At 26.2% G+C, this 16,527-nt stretch overlaps 1 protein-coding gene across 1 annotated transcript; it reads left to right on the top strand.

Moving 5' to 3' along the window:
* Nucleotides 1–1,104: 1,104 nt before the first annotated feature.
* LOC145831368 (uncharacterized) lies at nucleotides 1,105–13,889 on the top strand. Its single transcript, XM_082938609.1, has 12 exons — nucleotides 1,105–1,368; nucleotides 4,298–4,433; nucleotides 4,607–4,780; nucleotides 5,652–5,816; nucleotides 6,295–7,389; nucleotides 7,854–7,988; nucleotides 8,892–9,028; nucleotides 10,403–10,499; nucleotides 11,082–11,178; nucleotides 11,265–11,329; nucleotides 11,775–11,892; nucleotides 13,050–13,889. The coding sequence occupies exons 1-12, from the start codon at nucleotides 1,144–1,146 to the stop codon at nucleotides 13,180–13,182; spliced, it is 2,577 nt and encodes an 858-aa protein (XP_082794735.1). The 5' UTR covers nucleotides 1,105–1,143; the 3' UTR covers nucleotides 13,183–13,889.
* Nucleotides 13,890–16,527: the final 2,638 nt, after the last annotated feature.

Here is a 16,527-nt window from a genome sequence, read left to right as displayed (position 1 = left end):
AGATACCTAACTAGTCTTAGTAAACAAGGAAATAGATAAAATCAAACTTTAAAAAAATCTTAAGTTATTAATGTATGATTTCTTAAAGGTTTCTTACTACTACAAAGCTATTCACTTTAGTAATAGTTATAGATTAAATAACGGTAAATTACATATACTTTATTTAAGGGTTGTTTTATAGGAAAAGATGTATTTTTAAGATACATTAACATGTTTAAGAACTTTAACACTTTTGAGCCTATACTTAAAATAACTTTAGAAGGATTTAAATTTCCAAAAAAGCTTTTAAATCAACATAGCATTTTACCATGCTAAACATCTTGAATTTAAATAAGTTAAATAATATAGTTTTAAATATTTGTTAAGGTGCTAAAAACCAAATACATAACTTATACTCTTATTGAAGTATGTATAATATATGGTAAATAATTAAAATTAAAATTTTTACGTAAAACAATCGAAAATATCAAAAAAATAAATCTAAGAAATATAAATTATATGAAACTTTTTTTCTTGTTTTTTAATTCTTTTGTGCTCAACTATTAAGAGCTCTAAAATCAAAACAAGCTAAAAAACATCTTGTAGTAACAATGATTTTGCTTGGCTGCACTTTTAGCATCAAAAGTTAAGTCTTGTCTTTATTTTGTTGTTGTTGTACACTTTAATTAAGGGTTTGTTGTTAGAAGAATTTTACTTGATAAGCTTTAAATAGTTAGGAAAAACTATACATTTAACATAAACCTTTGTTTAAAATGTACTTATTAGTTTTGGTATACTTTCAAATCTTTTTTTTTTTTCACTAAATTTATTTCAGAATTAACTATAAACTTACTGAATACTAAACTTGAAAACAATAATGTATCACCTTATAATGCATATCATCAATTCATTATCATTTTGTTAAAACGCAAATTTTTGTTTTTAAGTAGTTTAAACTATGTTTTAAGTTTCTTTACTACAAAATAAAAGAAAATGTGTTTGTTTTTTGAACTCTGATTAAAAAAGTAAATTAAAATTTTCTATGGTATAACCATGAGCTTTTATACAATTAAAAATTGTAGTAGCCTACTAACCTGTAAAACAAAAATAAATAATTGCAGTTTTCTAAAAGACATTAAGAAGTTTATTTTTTAAACATCTAAAATGGTGGTCAGAACTTGTTTTCACCACATTTTGCAAGTTGCTATTTTGCTTTTGCTGTGTGATCATTTTGCGGTAGGAAGCTCTCCAATAGCAGATTACTACTACGATTCACCTCCAACTGGGCAAGAGCAGCCTCCAATACCCGAAAGTTCCCCAGTCTACCAAGTTGAGATGCTGAACGCAGAAACAATTTCCCAGCCACACCTTAGCAAGTTCCGAAAAAGAGTTAGTAGTTTGAGTAAACTTGATAAGTCACACTTCTGAATACGTTAGAGTAAAAGTGTTTTTACAAATTACATTTTCTTTTTGTAAGCGTAATTATCAAATTTAAGTAGATAATAGTACTGATTTCTTAAATATTTCTCTTTTTTTTTAATATATTTAAAGTTCCTAAAAAACTAAACTCTAAAAAGTATTACTTTATCCAGACCGTATTATCTTTCAAAATTACACGTTGTAAACTTTGTGTACTGTAAAACTTATATCTAATCGCTTAAGTAAATTCTTAGTTTTAAAAGTTTTATTTTACTCGCTTAGCTCTTCTGAATTTTGATAAATATATAAAATATTTCAAACAGTATAAATAAGACTCAATATTTAGAACAAAATATATTTCATGCTTCTTTCATCAGTTGTATACTAAGCAATAAAAATAAAGTTTTAAATCTAACTTATATAGTGGAAATGCAATCAACGTAATTAATAATAATAAAGCAAAGAGTAATTAACAATACATAAGTACTTCAAATTACAATGCAACTAAAAAATAATAAAACAGAGCAACAACTTATAAAACAATTTAAGAAAACAACGAAACAGTTTGGCATAAGAATAAAAGAACATATTCCAAAAAGCATTGATGAATTTTGTAAGAGTAAGGAGAAAATTAAATCTATTAGAGTAATAAATGCTTCAAAAAGATCTGCTATTTCTGAACACTTAGTAAATAACCTTGATTGTGCTAGTAATTATAATTTAAAAAGATTTAAAATTGTTAAAAATTGTTTTCACATTTCGGATGTAATTAAACTTGAGGCTATTTGTATTTTATTAAGAAAACCTAAATTGTGTAAACATAAAGATTTTGATTATACTGTTTCGTTGTTTTCTTAAATTGTTTTATAAGTTGTTGCTCTGTTTTATTATTTTTTAATTGCATTGTAATTAGAAGTACTGTAAGTATTTTAATGTCAATTAATGTTTAAGTATATAAAAATCTAATTTATTACAATATTTTTACTACCACGGTTTAATAAAAGAATTTGTTTCAAATAAGAGGTCCTGTGTAGAAATCTTTTTCTTATCTTATATTTTTGTTTTATTTTAAATTTTAAACTTAAAACAACTATTTTGCACCAGCTATATTTTGGGGTAGGAGTCAAATATGCTTGAAAGGACACTTTTGCTCAAAGGGTCATTTATGCACGAAGAAACATTTTTGTACGAAGACACATTTGTACGGCGTCAATTTGCACGACGGATCAGTTTTGCACAAAGGTCACTTTTGCACGAGTTGAAATCTTTTTTATTTAATTTTTTTTTCACTATCTCTTTTACTCTTAACCCTTAACCTCGGTCGGTAATTTTTTTTTTTCATGTTAGCAATTTTTTATTTTTGATTTAATATCTTTTTTTCTTATTACAGTAACCTCTTGCTTATTTACGCACATTGTGTCCACAGAAAAAAATGCGTAAAGATACGAGAGATCGTAAAGATACGAGAGGTACCATATATACTTTACTACAATGGCTGTTTTTTGATACTGCTTCTAGTTAAAAGCAGACTGGGGGCTTTCCCACTTTTAACAAATTGTTTAATTTATTTATAAATATGAAAAAATTAAAAAGTACTAAAAAAAAAAGATTTTAATTTATATAAAATAATAATACTTGTAGAGAAAATTTAATAATTTTAATAAAAAGTAGATTTTATCTTTATCCTTATTTATATGTGACTTATTTGATACTTAACATTTATATTCTATTCTACTTAGCAAATTTAATTTATAATTAAGCGTTTGTTTACAATTAAGAAATGGTGTGGTTTCTATATTAAAATTTTTTTCTATAGCCTTTTACAAAAATATGCATTTGGTGCTTGTATAGATTTCTTCTTTTGAACAAAAACATATTCAACGCTTGCTGTGCAAAGCAAAAATTTCAGAAGAGAACTTAAACTGAATAAAAAAAAACGTCAAAAGAAACTTAGTGATATGTTTACTAAAAAAAAAACAATTGAGATTTGTGTTAAATGTAAGCTCTATATTTATTAAGTATCACTGCTACTTTTTGCTAGGAGAAGTTTCATTACATTTTTTTAGATGTTTATTCATATATAGGGCATGAAAGCTGTATTATTTGTTTGTGTTTTAAACTCTCACTATTTCATAATACTTTCATTATTTAACACAGTTATATTTCTTTAAGAATTTTTACTTAATCTCTTATTGTTAACAAAACTTCTGATATACTGAGGTATAACTGAGGTTTATCAATTAGTCAAGGAACATAAGTTTACAAATTCTAAAGATATAGAGAGGTGATTAAGTATTTAAAAACATGTTTATATTAAAAATATACAATAAACGTAATTTGTGCAATATTAAAAAAATTAAATTTTTACTTTCTTAGTTTTTTAGAATTCTAAAGTTCGTAACTAAACGAAAGTGCGTAACGTCACGAGTGCGTAAATATGCGAGAGGTTACTGTTTTTACTTTTATTAGTTATTACTTGTTTTCTTTCTAATTTTTAGTATCACGGTTACCCCAAACCCTTACCCTCGCTTGGTAACTTATTTTTATTCTTTTTTTATTTTTTTCTTTTGTTTTATCTGAAAATAACATTTGTTAGCTGTTTTATCATTTTGATTTTTACAACCACTGTTACCCCTAAGCCTTACCCTAGGTTGGTAACTTATTTTTTCATCTTTTTTGTTTTTCTTTTCTTTTTATTCTATTTGTTTTGTAATACTTTGTGCAAAAATGACCCGTGCAAAAGTGTCTTCGTGCATATTTGACCCGTTCCCCTACTTTGTGCTTAATATTTACTAAACTTTATACGCTCGTAGTAAGTATATTAACTATTTGCGGTAAAACAAAATAGAAATGGTTGTAACATCCAGACGGTTTTCTAAACAAGCAGTTTTTTCTATAGATGACAGCGTGGGTAGAGGAACAAGTTTTGAAGACGATGACTCGGCAGGATCTCCTTCAAACTGATCTCCACATGGTGAAGAACAACGCCAACCATCAGGAGGAAGCATTCAGGAGCATAAAGTACAAAATAGAAGGTTTGTGAAATCGCTTTACAGATTGTGAATAGGTCAACCCATTTAACTATGATTATCTTTAGTTTGTAGCTTATGTTTAATTTTATTCTAGTTTGCTAAGTACCGTAGAACTTTGATAATAAACACTTTCAATTATGTCTTTTGGATAAATAACCCGTATTTTTAATTCAAAGAAATAAAAGAAGATTTTTCTGAAGTGGACTCAAAAAATGATGATATGAAGGATGAATTAGATAAATTTATAGAAACAACATCAAATGAAGCATTTAGGGTTGGATTAATAATAGATCAACAAGATCAGTTGAATAATCAACTTTTAAACAACGTAACAGAGCTTAAAAAAGATGGTAGTTTGTTTTATATAGGATAAAATATTTATTTATTTTTTTATAAGTTCAGCGGTCTTCGTTATAGTCAACTTTAAATTAGATAAGCGATTGATAACGTTTATAGCAGTTTACTTTTAGCAGTTTACTTTTATAGCAGTTTACTGTTTAAAAATACTTTATATACTGTGCAAAAGTTTTTTATTATTACTTTATTGTTCTTTATTGTGCAAATGATGGACTCGAGCATTTTATAGTTTGATGAACATTTTTTAATTCCACTATTTTTCAAATATCAAAACACTAAACATAATTATATACTAAACTTTAATCTGAGGTTTATTGTAAAGGTAGCTCTGAAAAGACTCATACTGCCAAAATATTTTTGAAATTAACCAAGTACATTTGAAACTAACACATCAAAAACTCTACCCAATAGTTACTGCTTTTTACAACACTTACTTTTTGTTACAATAAATACTTTTTTATAATCAATTTTCCATTATTGACGACTTACGCAATTTGCAGTTTATAAAAAGTTCGAAAAGTATATTAGTTTTCAAAAAAACTTGTAGACTTATGACAACTAAAATAAATAAAGATGCAGGCAAAAAGCTTAAATACCCTTAAAGAACAGCTTTAAAATGAGTATTCTTAAATAAAATGCTTACAGTTTACTTTTTTCAAATTAATTTTTTTTTTGTAGAATACCTATCGTAGGTTTTCTAAATATTGAAATTATTTAACTTGTTTATCTTCTTTATTTCGTATATCTACTAAGCCTACAAATAAATTACTTCTTATTGACTTAAAATAAGTTTCTATTAAAAGCTTATCAACTTGTTATTTAAGTCTTTAAAATATAAATTTAAAGTAAAACTAACGCTTTTAGGAGAAATCATTAAAGCAAAGCAAGAGGCTTTTCGTAAAAAATTTAAAGATACTAATGATAGTATTGCCGATCTGGAAGAAATGATTGATCAAAATGATAAAGCTAATGAAGAAGTTACTCGTTCACTAAAGTCAGAAATTGTTTTACTAAATGAGATTGTAGATGGTAAGCTTTTATTATAGTTAAAATTAAATTTCTTTTAAGTTATTTACTGTCATTTTAAAAGGTAGTTTTAACAAAAATCCAAAAATAGCACAATATGTTTAAACTACTTTCAATGACTTCCTTTTCAACACTGAAATTATCGCTTGTTAATCTTTTAATGTTAGAAAAGCTTATATAATTTTTAAACTAAACTAAAGAGCTTTATTATATTTCGATCTGACTTTGTTTGAAATTTTGACATTTTAAAAGTTAAAGAAAAGCTTAATGGTCATAGAACACTGGCTTATTTGTAATATAATATATCTATGCCAACTTTATATAATTCTTACGTTTTTCTTCATTTTTTGATAGTTTTCAAAGTTTCAAACAAAGTTAAATCAAAATACACCTTTTTTTGTTTTATTTCATTTACATGCTTAAATAAAAAACTTTGTACGTTTGTAATGTTTGTAAACTTCAAGCACTGTATCTTTTACAGATATAAAAACTAAGTTTGAAAAAGATTTAGCCTCCCAAGCTGAAACATCTTCACAGCTAGTTGAAGGAAACTTAGAATTTGTAGTGGGCCTTGAAAAAATTGCTCGTGAGATCTCCGAATTAAGACTTGAGAACGCAGTTTTACAAACTCAGATTGGAAAAGTTGAAACTCAAAGTGCGGCTATTTTAGAAGAAAATAAAAGTATTCGACAAACAAACTTAAAAATTCTGTCAGAAAACAAAGAAATAATTCAAAACTATCGACAGTCGATTAAAAGAATTAATGAAAGTAATAGTAATTTTGAACAAATCAAAGAACAAAATGATAAAATTACAGCAGAAAACAACAAAATTAAAAGTGATTACAGTCAAATAAAAGAAATAGTAGAACAGGCATTGGAAGAAAATAGTAATTTGAAAATTGAAAACGCTAAAATTTTGTCTTTCAATAAAGTTATTCAAAACGAAGTAGCAAAATCTAATGATGTTTTGAAAGATGCAACAGCTGACATTAAATCTCTAAATAATCATGTATTAGAGCTTGACAAAAGCAGCCAGCTTCTGATTTCAGAAAACTACAAAACTGACTCAGAAATAACAGAATTGAGTACAAAAATTTCAGATATAGATGATTTTGACTCAAAAATAGAGCCAAAGGTAGCTAATCTTGAAAAAAATTTGACGGCGTTACAAGATCAAAGTTCAAAAATACAGGAAGTCTATGTTGACGTAATAGACAAAGTCTCTGAAAACCGTCGACAATTTAACATTTCTCTGAACGAGCTTGTAAATAGCGTCAATGTGAAGAATGGTGAAATCGTGAAATCTGTTGAAGACTTTGAAGACGTGCTGATCCAGACAGTTGGTGAAAACTTACAGTTGAAAAATAACATCTCCAATATTGCAAAGAACTACACTTCGATCAAGTTAAACAACAAAGCTATTAATGAAGAATTAAAGTTTGTTCAAATAAAGTTATCGGAAAGCAAGGCAGAAAAAAATAAAATTGAGTCGAACTTAAGACAGCTTCAAACTAGTTTCACAGAAATTGCAAGGGAAAACGAAAAAATTAAAAATCAAGTTTTAGTTACCGCAAGTAAGTTTTTTTTTTGTTCTATTGCAACGTTTAAGACCAAAATCTTAACTTAAAAAAGAACGTTTTGTTTCATAAATTAGCCTTAATAAACAATGTTACATCAACTGATATAAAGGATCTACTATAAAGTAACATATTCTTAATTTATAAAAACTGAGCATTTAAAACTGTAGTTATTTAAATGTTAAATAAATAAGTTTTTGAAATTTTTTGACTTTATGTTTGTACATATTAATGATAAAAACCATAGCAGTTTTTGTTGCTGTATAAAAAGATTTTACACTGAATAAACAACAGACTATCAAAAAATTGTATATGCTAATCTAGAAAAACCGTTTATTTTTTGTAGCTTTTTTCTATAAATATTTTGTAGCTTTAACCATTTTTCATTTACTTGACTTTTAGTAAGAGTTTAAGAAACCTTTTAAACCTTATAGCACAAACACTGTTGTATTTTTTTTTAGAATCTCTTCATCCTACTACATGTGAAGAGGTTTTACTTGGAAACCCAGGAGCTGAAACGGGCTTGTATACCATTTTTAAAAATGAAAAAGACGAAACTGGCTTCCAAGTAAAATGCGAATTCTCGGCAAGATCTGGTAAGTTTTGGTTACTGTATTAGTTTAAGATGGATAAATATCTAGTTCAACAACAAATTGCAAAAAGCTTACTTATGAAAAACTAACTTCAGTTTTCTATGTTAAATTAATAACAGATTTCTACGGAGTTCTGAAAAATATAAGTATACTTCAAAGAATGAAAGATAAAGAGAAAAAAAATGTTTAATTTCTAAAATGTAAACATGTACAAGTTAAAATAAACGGTATATAAATTAATGGTAGTCGAATAAGTTATTTTTTTAGTAAGTATATCTTTTTTGGTATTTTTTAATTCATGTGTTTTAAGGAAATTACACATTTGTCTTCTGTTCTTAATCTTCCATTATTTGAATTATTTATACTTTTTTAGATTTCTGTAAATCGTTTTATTAGTTTAACGTAGACAAACGACGTTAGTTTTCATTAAATTAAATACTTTTCAATTATTTGTTGTATGTTCCAACGAACGTTTTCGTTCGGATCTTTATGAACAAACATTCAAAGTAGTTATACCATCGACTAGAATATTTTTTCCACTCCTATGACATAAATGTGTAAAACAAAAGTTTAATCTGTACTGTAGCACATTGAAACTCTGAGAGTTTTTAAATAACTTGATCCGGTCAGATCTCAATTTGAAAAAAAAGACCCGGATCTTAATTTTGTAGGTCCGGAAACCACTGGTTTAAACAAAAGATACTTTTCAACATGGCTGTATGAAAAGTTTCTTTTTCCGTATGTATAATAATAGATAAACTTTAATTTTTTAACAGTTTCATCAACTATAAATCAAGTTCATTATTCATAGTTTTAAATTTAAGATCTGCATATACATAAAGCAAATAAGCCCTTTCAAAGTTTTTATTTCAGTACATACGTTTTTTAAGTTTTCAATTTTAACAGTTAAGCAAGTGTTCTTTGGCAAAAGCTGCACAGAGCTCAATGCAATTTCACCAGAAAACGAAAACGGTGTGTACAAAACTTTTCCGAGCACAAATATTACATCATCACTGTCAGTATATTGTCAAGGACCTTGGACAGTAAGCTATTTTGAGCAACAGTAAATTATTTTAGGGTTAAATAGTTATAACTTTTGTCACTAAATATTATAAATATACAGTGAAACATTTGTTAAATAGAAATTGTATTAAGTTTTATTGTTGGCACGAAACAATATTGTGTATTTCAATGTTTCAGAATCATGGGTTCCATGGGTAGGCGAAGTCGATGTAGTAAATTATTCACACACTATTTTATATATATTTATTTATTCAATTTTAGCTTATAATGTTTTAAAAAATTGTACTTGCCATAAATTGTATGTAATCTAAAAACAATTCAAACCTCTTGTAACAAACTAAGTTTTAGACGATAGTTTTTGTGAAAAAAGATTTCTTTAAGCCTGATCAGTTTCTATAAAAAGCTTGGTACTTCTTACTTCAATGAGAAAATAATAAGTAATAGATTCTTAACTTTTACCATTTAAGTTATGAACTTTAATTTGTTATCTATATTTTACAACTATACAACTATAGAAGCTTACTGTTAATTTAGTCTAAATATTAATCGAAAGCAGATCTTTAGAAGTCTTTTTTTTATCTTAAATTAATACGTTGTTCTTTTAAAATTAAAACAATGACTAAAACGAAAACAATTTCTAATTTAAAAATATTAGTGAAAAAACAACTAAAAGTAAATTTGATGATTTACAACTCTACACATAGTGAGATAAAACTAAGGAAAATTACTATCATTTAATTAATTTAAACTTATGTGTTAAAAGTGTTATTAAACTTTCTTTTAATAAATTGACATTTGAAATAAAAATATTAACAATGTACTGATGTATCAAACGCATTTCTCAAATTGATTCTTTTTTTGGATAATAAAGATATATAGTTTTTTTCTTATTTTACCTTTCAAATTAAAAGTATTAAATTTTTAATTAGTTTAAATCTAAACAAAGTTTAATGAAAGTTTGAAAATATTTCTCAGATAGATTTAATGAGAAAGCATGTAATGAAATTTAAAGAGCGTATAACGTTAATTTATAGTGCTAATTATAAAAAGCAGACAAAACTATAAGTAAAAATTATAAAGTACTATGATACTAAAAAAATAACTATATTGATTTAAAGATTTATGATCAAAGTGATCAGTCTGAACTTACATAGACTTTTTTTTTATAAGCAATTATATAAAATACATTGTTTAAGTATGAAAAACAAAGATAAATATTCCTAAATACATCAGGAAGTTATACTTTAAACACAGTTTGTTTTGTTTTAGATGTACTTCTTCAAAAGTTTACCTCAGGAATACTAATTTTTTTAAATGTGTAAACACAACTCAAAAGTATAACAAGATTTTTCATATTATACAACATCAAGTACAAAGCATAAAACTTTATTTAGGTATTTCAAAAAAGGTTTGATGGTTCTCAAAACTTTAATCAAAATTTTACAACGTATGAAACCGGTTTTGGAAATTTAGATTCTGAACATTGGCTAGGTAAGTTTTTCAGCAAACAAATGTTGCAGCTTTTGTTTTAAAAGAAAAGTTTAACTGTGAATAAAAACATGTTTTGTGAAAAAATAGTATTAATGGGTATAATATTTTTGTTAGCAGAACTTTTTGTTACTTTAGTAGGTGTATGGAAGTATATAAATGCTGCATTTCCAATTTTTGCATACAAGAATCGAACTACCTTTTTAGTACAAAAGAATACTAAAATTAAAACTATGATGTTATTCAAGTATTTACCTTAAAGCTTTGTGCAATAAAAGTTATTTTCCTTAAATAAAGTTATAATACTCAATTTTTAATGAGATTTAGAGAAATTAAGATGCTAAGCATATCATAAACTTATTAAATATTATAGCGAAAACACGAACTAAGGACTAAACTAAAAGTTCTAAAATTTTATTTTGTTCAAAATTTTTAAAAAACCATTAAAAAAAATGTTTTAAGCATTTTTTAATCCTAACGGGTTAGTTAATTCAACTTAAAAACATCAACAAAATAAAATAAACAACTTTGTTGTACAGCATTATTTGCAGCTTTGTATTTCACATTTGAAAAACATATGTTTAGGTTTGATACCACTACATGAACTAACAAAAGTTGGAAACCACGTTTTACGTGTCGAAATGGAAGATTTTGATGGAAATGAGGCTTATGCGGAGTATCAGTTTGGTTTTTGTAGCTTTTGATCTAATTGCAATTGTAAAAATATCTTTAATTTTTATTTAACTACTCATAAACTGTGTTATGCAGAAACTTCACCATCGGAGAAGGGCCAGATTATGTGATTCGCATAGGAAAGTACAGTGGAACTGCAGGTCAGTAAGTTTAGTAAATGAAAATAAATCTTAGTATATGTGCATTAAGTTTTATTGTATTAGATAACGTAACTTTTTTGCTTTAACTCTATTTGAAACTTAACTTTAATATAACCGTAACAAATTTTACAATATTTTAAATAAAATAAAAGAATAATAATAGTTATTAAAAAAAATATTTTTCTTATAAAAGTATTGTAATGTTATTACACTTTATACTTTTTTTTATTTAAGTACTAAAAATTTTTGATCAAAGCATATCAATAGTTTGTTAAAACTTTATTCTGAGCTTTTAACCTAAATATATATCAAATATTTTCTTTAATTAAAATTCAAATTTTTTAGATTTTTAGGTTTTAATTTATAAATTTAAAACGTTGTAACTGAACATAATTTGCGCAATCTACAAAATTTTAAACAAATAAGTGACTTAAAAGTAATACAGGTAACTCACTGTCCGCGTTCACTAACAAACGGAAGTTCAGTACACCAGATAGGGACCAGGACAGATGGCGTAAGAAAAGTTGCGCTGTGGTCAGAACTGGTGCTTTTTGGTGGGACAGGTTATTTAGTTTTGATGAATAACGTAAATGGAAAAATTTCGAATTGTTTTTATTAATCACAGTTTTACTACAATTTGTGTATTTGAACATTAGATGTTTCAGTTTTATTTACTATAGTCTTTAGTATAAGTAAAAGTATAAAAAATTTAACAAGTTATAAGATTGTTATTAACAAAATTAAAATTTGTTGAATTTCAAAAACGTAAAAAAACTTTAACAGTCTTTGAAATTTACGAAACTTGCTTTAAAAAATAGATAAAAAGTGAGATACCTTTTTAATGTATTTACTTAATAAATTGTTTAACCTTAAGTCATTCTCATGACGGTATATTTAGTATGTATCAGAAAACAATAAACTTTATCTGATAATAGGCATAAAATTGTGTACCTTTTTTTTCAATGTTACTAATATAAAATCTTAAGAATTCTGTTATGAAATTAATGTAAATTTGTTTTATTTTTATCTATAACAGTTTTAGATAGTACCCTAGTTTGTATTGAAAATTAAACTGCAAAAATAAATTACTTTATTTTTGATATGTTACACTAACTTCAAAAATTAATCTAAAAAGTAGCCTTTTTAGGTCAGGTATATTTAAAAGTTTTACTTTTCAATAAACCATAAAAAAAAATTCTGGAGTAAAATAACATCTTAAAATATTTAATTAGTCGTTGATAAGTATTTATTACTTTTACAATTTTTTAACACATTTCACCATTACCACAATGAGCTGGCAAGCAATAATTTATATTTTGGTTGACTTAAAAATCGAACCAAGGGTTGTACTAAAAAACAGAAAAAAAAGAGGTTTTATTTCAACTGACACAACTTCTTAAACAATAAACACAGACTAAATTTTAGTTTCCGACTTTTTATCGAAAATGTTGCTTTTACTTAGCAAAACCTTAATTATTAATAAAAAACTTAAAGTAACAAAAAAATTACTATATAAATAACTATATTCAAAAACAAATTTGGAAACAAGAATGTTAAGAGTTATGTCATATAACACAGTGCATTTAATAACTCATTACAAAAAAGTTCCATATCCTTACAAAAAAAATTGTTGAATTGAGTTTTGTCATAATTTTGAAATCATTTATTTAAAAAGAAAACACTGTTGTTTAACTAAACTAGATCATTCTGTTTTTTTCAGATGTGGATTTGCGAATCCAAACTCTTGGACATACAATCCCGAAGAAGAGGGGTATCATATGTACTGGTACAAGTTTCACAGAGACTACACTCCTCTAAAAGCTATGACCTGGATGTTTAAAAGCTCTAAATGATTTCTAAATGTTTAAGCTATTCAGATGCCATTAAAACGTGTTTACTTGGAATACCTGGTATTCTTTAAAGTGTAATGCTTAAAACAAGCATCATATATAGTATTTTCTTAATTATATATTACAACTAACAGCTTTTTGAAAAGTAATTTGAAAAATATTTCCGTATGTATTTAGTTATGGTACTGTGTGCCTGAATTTTTATTAAGTTAGAATATTTTTCGCGTTGCTTATTGTTTAATAACCTTATCTTATAAAAACTTTTTTTTATTTAAATGTTGACCCCTTGCAATCGATCTTGCAACGTCCAATGAGAGAGTTTCTGCCGTCATTTGAAATTTACGCCATCAGGCCGTATTGTAATTGTTTACTGTTAAATGCTTTTTTTAGTATTTAGTCTGTTTTATTTAAATTATGTGCTTTCCTAATAGACTAAATTATACTTAATACTAAAACTGACTTATAGAGGACAATTTTGTACATAATAGAACAACTTTTAATTTATCCTTGCCTTACTTTTAAAATAAATAGACGTGATATTTTAAAAATGGTCTTTTGTAACTACATCTGAACTATTTATTTGTTTAGACGCTAAAGATTTTTTGTAAGTTTATACGTTACTGAAAGTTGTTTTAAAATTTACAGTATCGAGAAACTTGATAAAAGTGGATACTAGAAAAAAGTACTTGTTATTTTATATTCTACACTGAGTTACTCATTTTTTAATTTCGATTTTTATTTTTACCAAGTTAATCAAAATTAATGTTACGTTGTCTTATCTCTAAGTTTGAAAAATTATTTCCGAGAAAGTAGTTTGAGTTTTTATTTATCATTTATATTTTGTAGTGTTTAATCTACGTTAATGGTTGAAATTTTACAAATCATTGAAGTTTTTAAGTTGCTACTTTTGTTTATAAGTTTAATGTGTCGATCGTTAAACATAGTCCTTAGATCGTTTTCTTTTTTAATGGTCTACTTGGAATCAGCTTAGTTAAATTATTAGATAACTATGTAAAGTCTTATTGTAGAAACTAGTTACCTCAGGGTAGCCACTAATTTTTTTGAAATTTTTTTCAGGTTTCTGAAAGTACACGTACTTGGGTCTATTTTTAGTTTAAAATTAAGTTTAAGGTAAAAAACTGTGTTTAATAGTATAACAACATTGAAAGATAATGTAAAGCTACTTTAAATGTTTTTTTTTATTATTGAAAAAATTGGATAGTGAGATTTTTTTTAACTATATGATAGATTTTTAGTGTCACACCGAATTTTCACTACTAAACACATAAAAATCGGTTAAAACTCCAATTTTTTTAGTAATTTTTGTTCCAACTTTCAGGTATATTTTAAAATTTCTCCAATACTTGGTTGACAAATTCCTGGTTTAGTGACTACCCTGTTTTCTAGGGCAGTGGTCGTCAAGGTGTACACTGGTGCACAATAGTGTGCACGAAACTTTTTTGGGGTGCACGAAAGTTTTAGGGTACACGAAATTCATTTAGGGGCGCACGAAATTTTGAGAATACACAAAAAGTACATAGAGTTAGATTAAGTGTGTAGTTAATATTTAATAAAGTATTTAAAGAATACTGAACTGGGGATTTTGTAATAATTGTGGAGAGTGTTCAATTAATAAGTATGTAAGACAATAACTAAAATATCATTGTGAAAGTAAGATAAAACAAATAAAGAGGTCAATTAAAAAGATGATCAAATAAAAAATTTCAGCTTCAGTTGTTAAATGGTTTGCATGTAAATACAAACTGAGTTATGACTTTTAAGGAGAAATGCACTGATAAAAGTGTTTACGTAGCCCCACCACTACCGGCGCTTATTAAAATTAGATCTTTGGGTGCACCGATTTTAATTTTTGCAACTTGGTGTACACAGAATTTGATTAGCTTGACGACTACTGTTCTAGGGTATACTATCATTTCTAACCGGCGATCATTTCTAACCTGATCATTTCTAACCCTATCACTTCTAACCCATTCACTTCTAACCCGACTATTTCTAACTCAATCATTTCTAACTTGATCATTTCTAACCCAATCATTTCTAACCCGATCACTTCTAACCCGATCATATCTAACCCGATCATATCTAACCCGATTGTTTATAACCCGATCAGTAAAAAATTTTTGTTTTTTAGATATACTTTAATCAGCATTTATTTTGAAACCAAACTAAGGTTAACAAAATTGTTATTATATTTATAGTTTAATTTGTCTGAACAAAACTTAATGTTTATATAGGTTTAATAAGAACAAATTTTTAATAATCATTTCATTTTAACTTATTTATATTTCAATTAGTTTTCCTTATTATGATTTTTTTTTCATATCAACCTGGTTAAATCGCTTTTTTTTTTCTCAAATTAGATAAGATTTACTAGCTTGTTTTTTTTTTTTTTAAATTATGCTTTATTGAATTCTTAAAGTAAGCTGTTTTTACTTAAATAAAATTATATATTATTGTCATTGAGATAAGTAGAATGTTATTTTAACACATTTAACACAAGTAAATCTTAAAAAATTAAACTGTTTCAAAGATTTTTATTTTACAGTCTATAAGCTTTGTTGTAAGTCTAGCGCAAGCGTTGTATAGTTGTTGACTAATCTACTACCATTATGGGAGCCGAGCATTTCTATTCTAACTTGCCATCATTTCTAACCCGTTCACTTCTAACCCGATCATTTCTAACCCGATCACTTCTAATCAATCATTTCTAACCCGATCATTTCTAACCCGATCATTTCTAACCCGATCATTTCTAACCCGATCACTTCTAACCCGATCGTTTCTAACCCGATCGTTTCTAACCCGATCACTTCTAATCCGATCATTTCTAACCCGATCATTTCTAACCCGATCATATCTAACCCAATCATGTCTAACCCGATCACTTCTAACCCGATCATTTCTAACCTGATTATTTCTAAACCGATTTAACTCAATCATTTCTAACCTGATCGTTTCTAATCTGATCACTTCTAACACGATCACTTCTAAACCAATCACTTCTTACCTATTATACATGTTTATTTTATTCTAATTTTTTAATCCGGATTTCATGCAAAAACAAACTAATCTTAATAAAGTTATTAAAATATTTTTCTTAGTTTTTTAAAAGCATTATGATTTTAATGTGTTACGTAAAAAACCTTTTGTTTTTAATTTATATTTTAGAATTAACTTAACATAAGTTTAATTTATTTTTATTACCTCAGTTTTTGATATTTCATCTTACACATAATTTCAATTTTTTTTCATTATTTCATATTTTTTTGTTCTTTTAATCTACTTTAACTGAGGTTTTTCATTAATCATATACAATTCACTAAATCG

This window comes from Thalia democratica, chromosome 3 (genome assembly GCF_965202585.1).
Source record: "Thalia democratica chromosome 3, ktThaDemo2.hap1.1, whole genome shotgun sequence".
NCBI classification, from domain to species: domain Eukaryota; kingdom Metazoa; phylum Chordata; class Thaliacea; order Salpida; family Salpidae; genus Thalia; species Thalia democratica.
Note: the sequence above shows the minus strand (reverse complement) of the source record. Positions and strands in the feature narration are given on the sequence as shown.

Bases quoted from the DNA above. Each gene is read 5' to 3' on its own strand.
- LOC145831368 (XM_082938609.1), top strand. From the start codon at position 1,144: ATGGTGGTCAGAACTTGTTTTCACCACATTTTGCAAGTTGCTATTTTG. The intron at 4,781-5,651 runs GTAGTTTGTTTT...TAACGCTTTTAG, and splicing joins AACAGAGCTTAAAAAAGATG to GAGAAATCATTAAAGCAAAG. The intron at 11,179-11,264 runs GTTTGGTTTTTG...TGTGTTATGCAG, and splicing joins GAGGCTTATGCGGAGTATCA to AAACTTCACCATCGGAGAAG.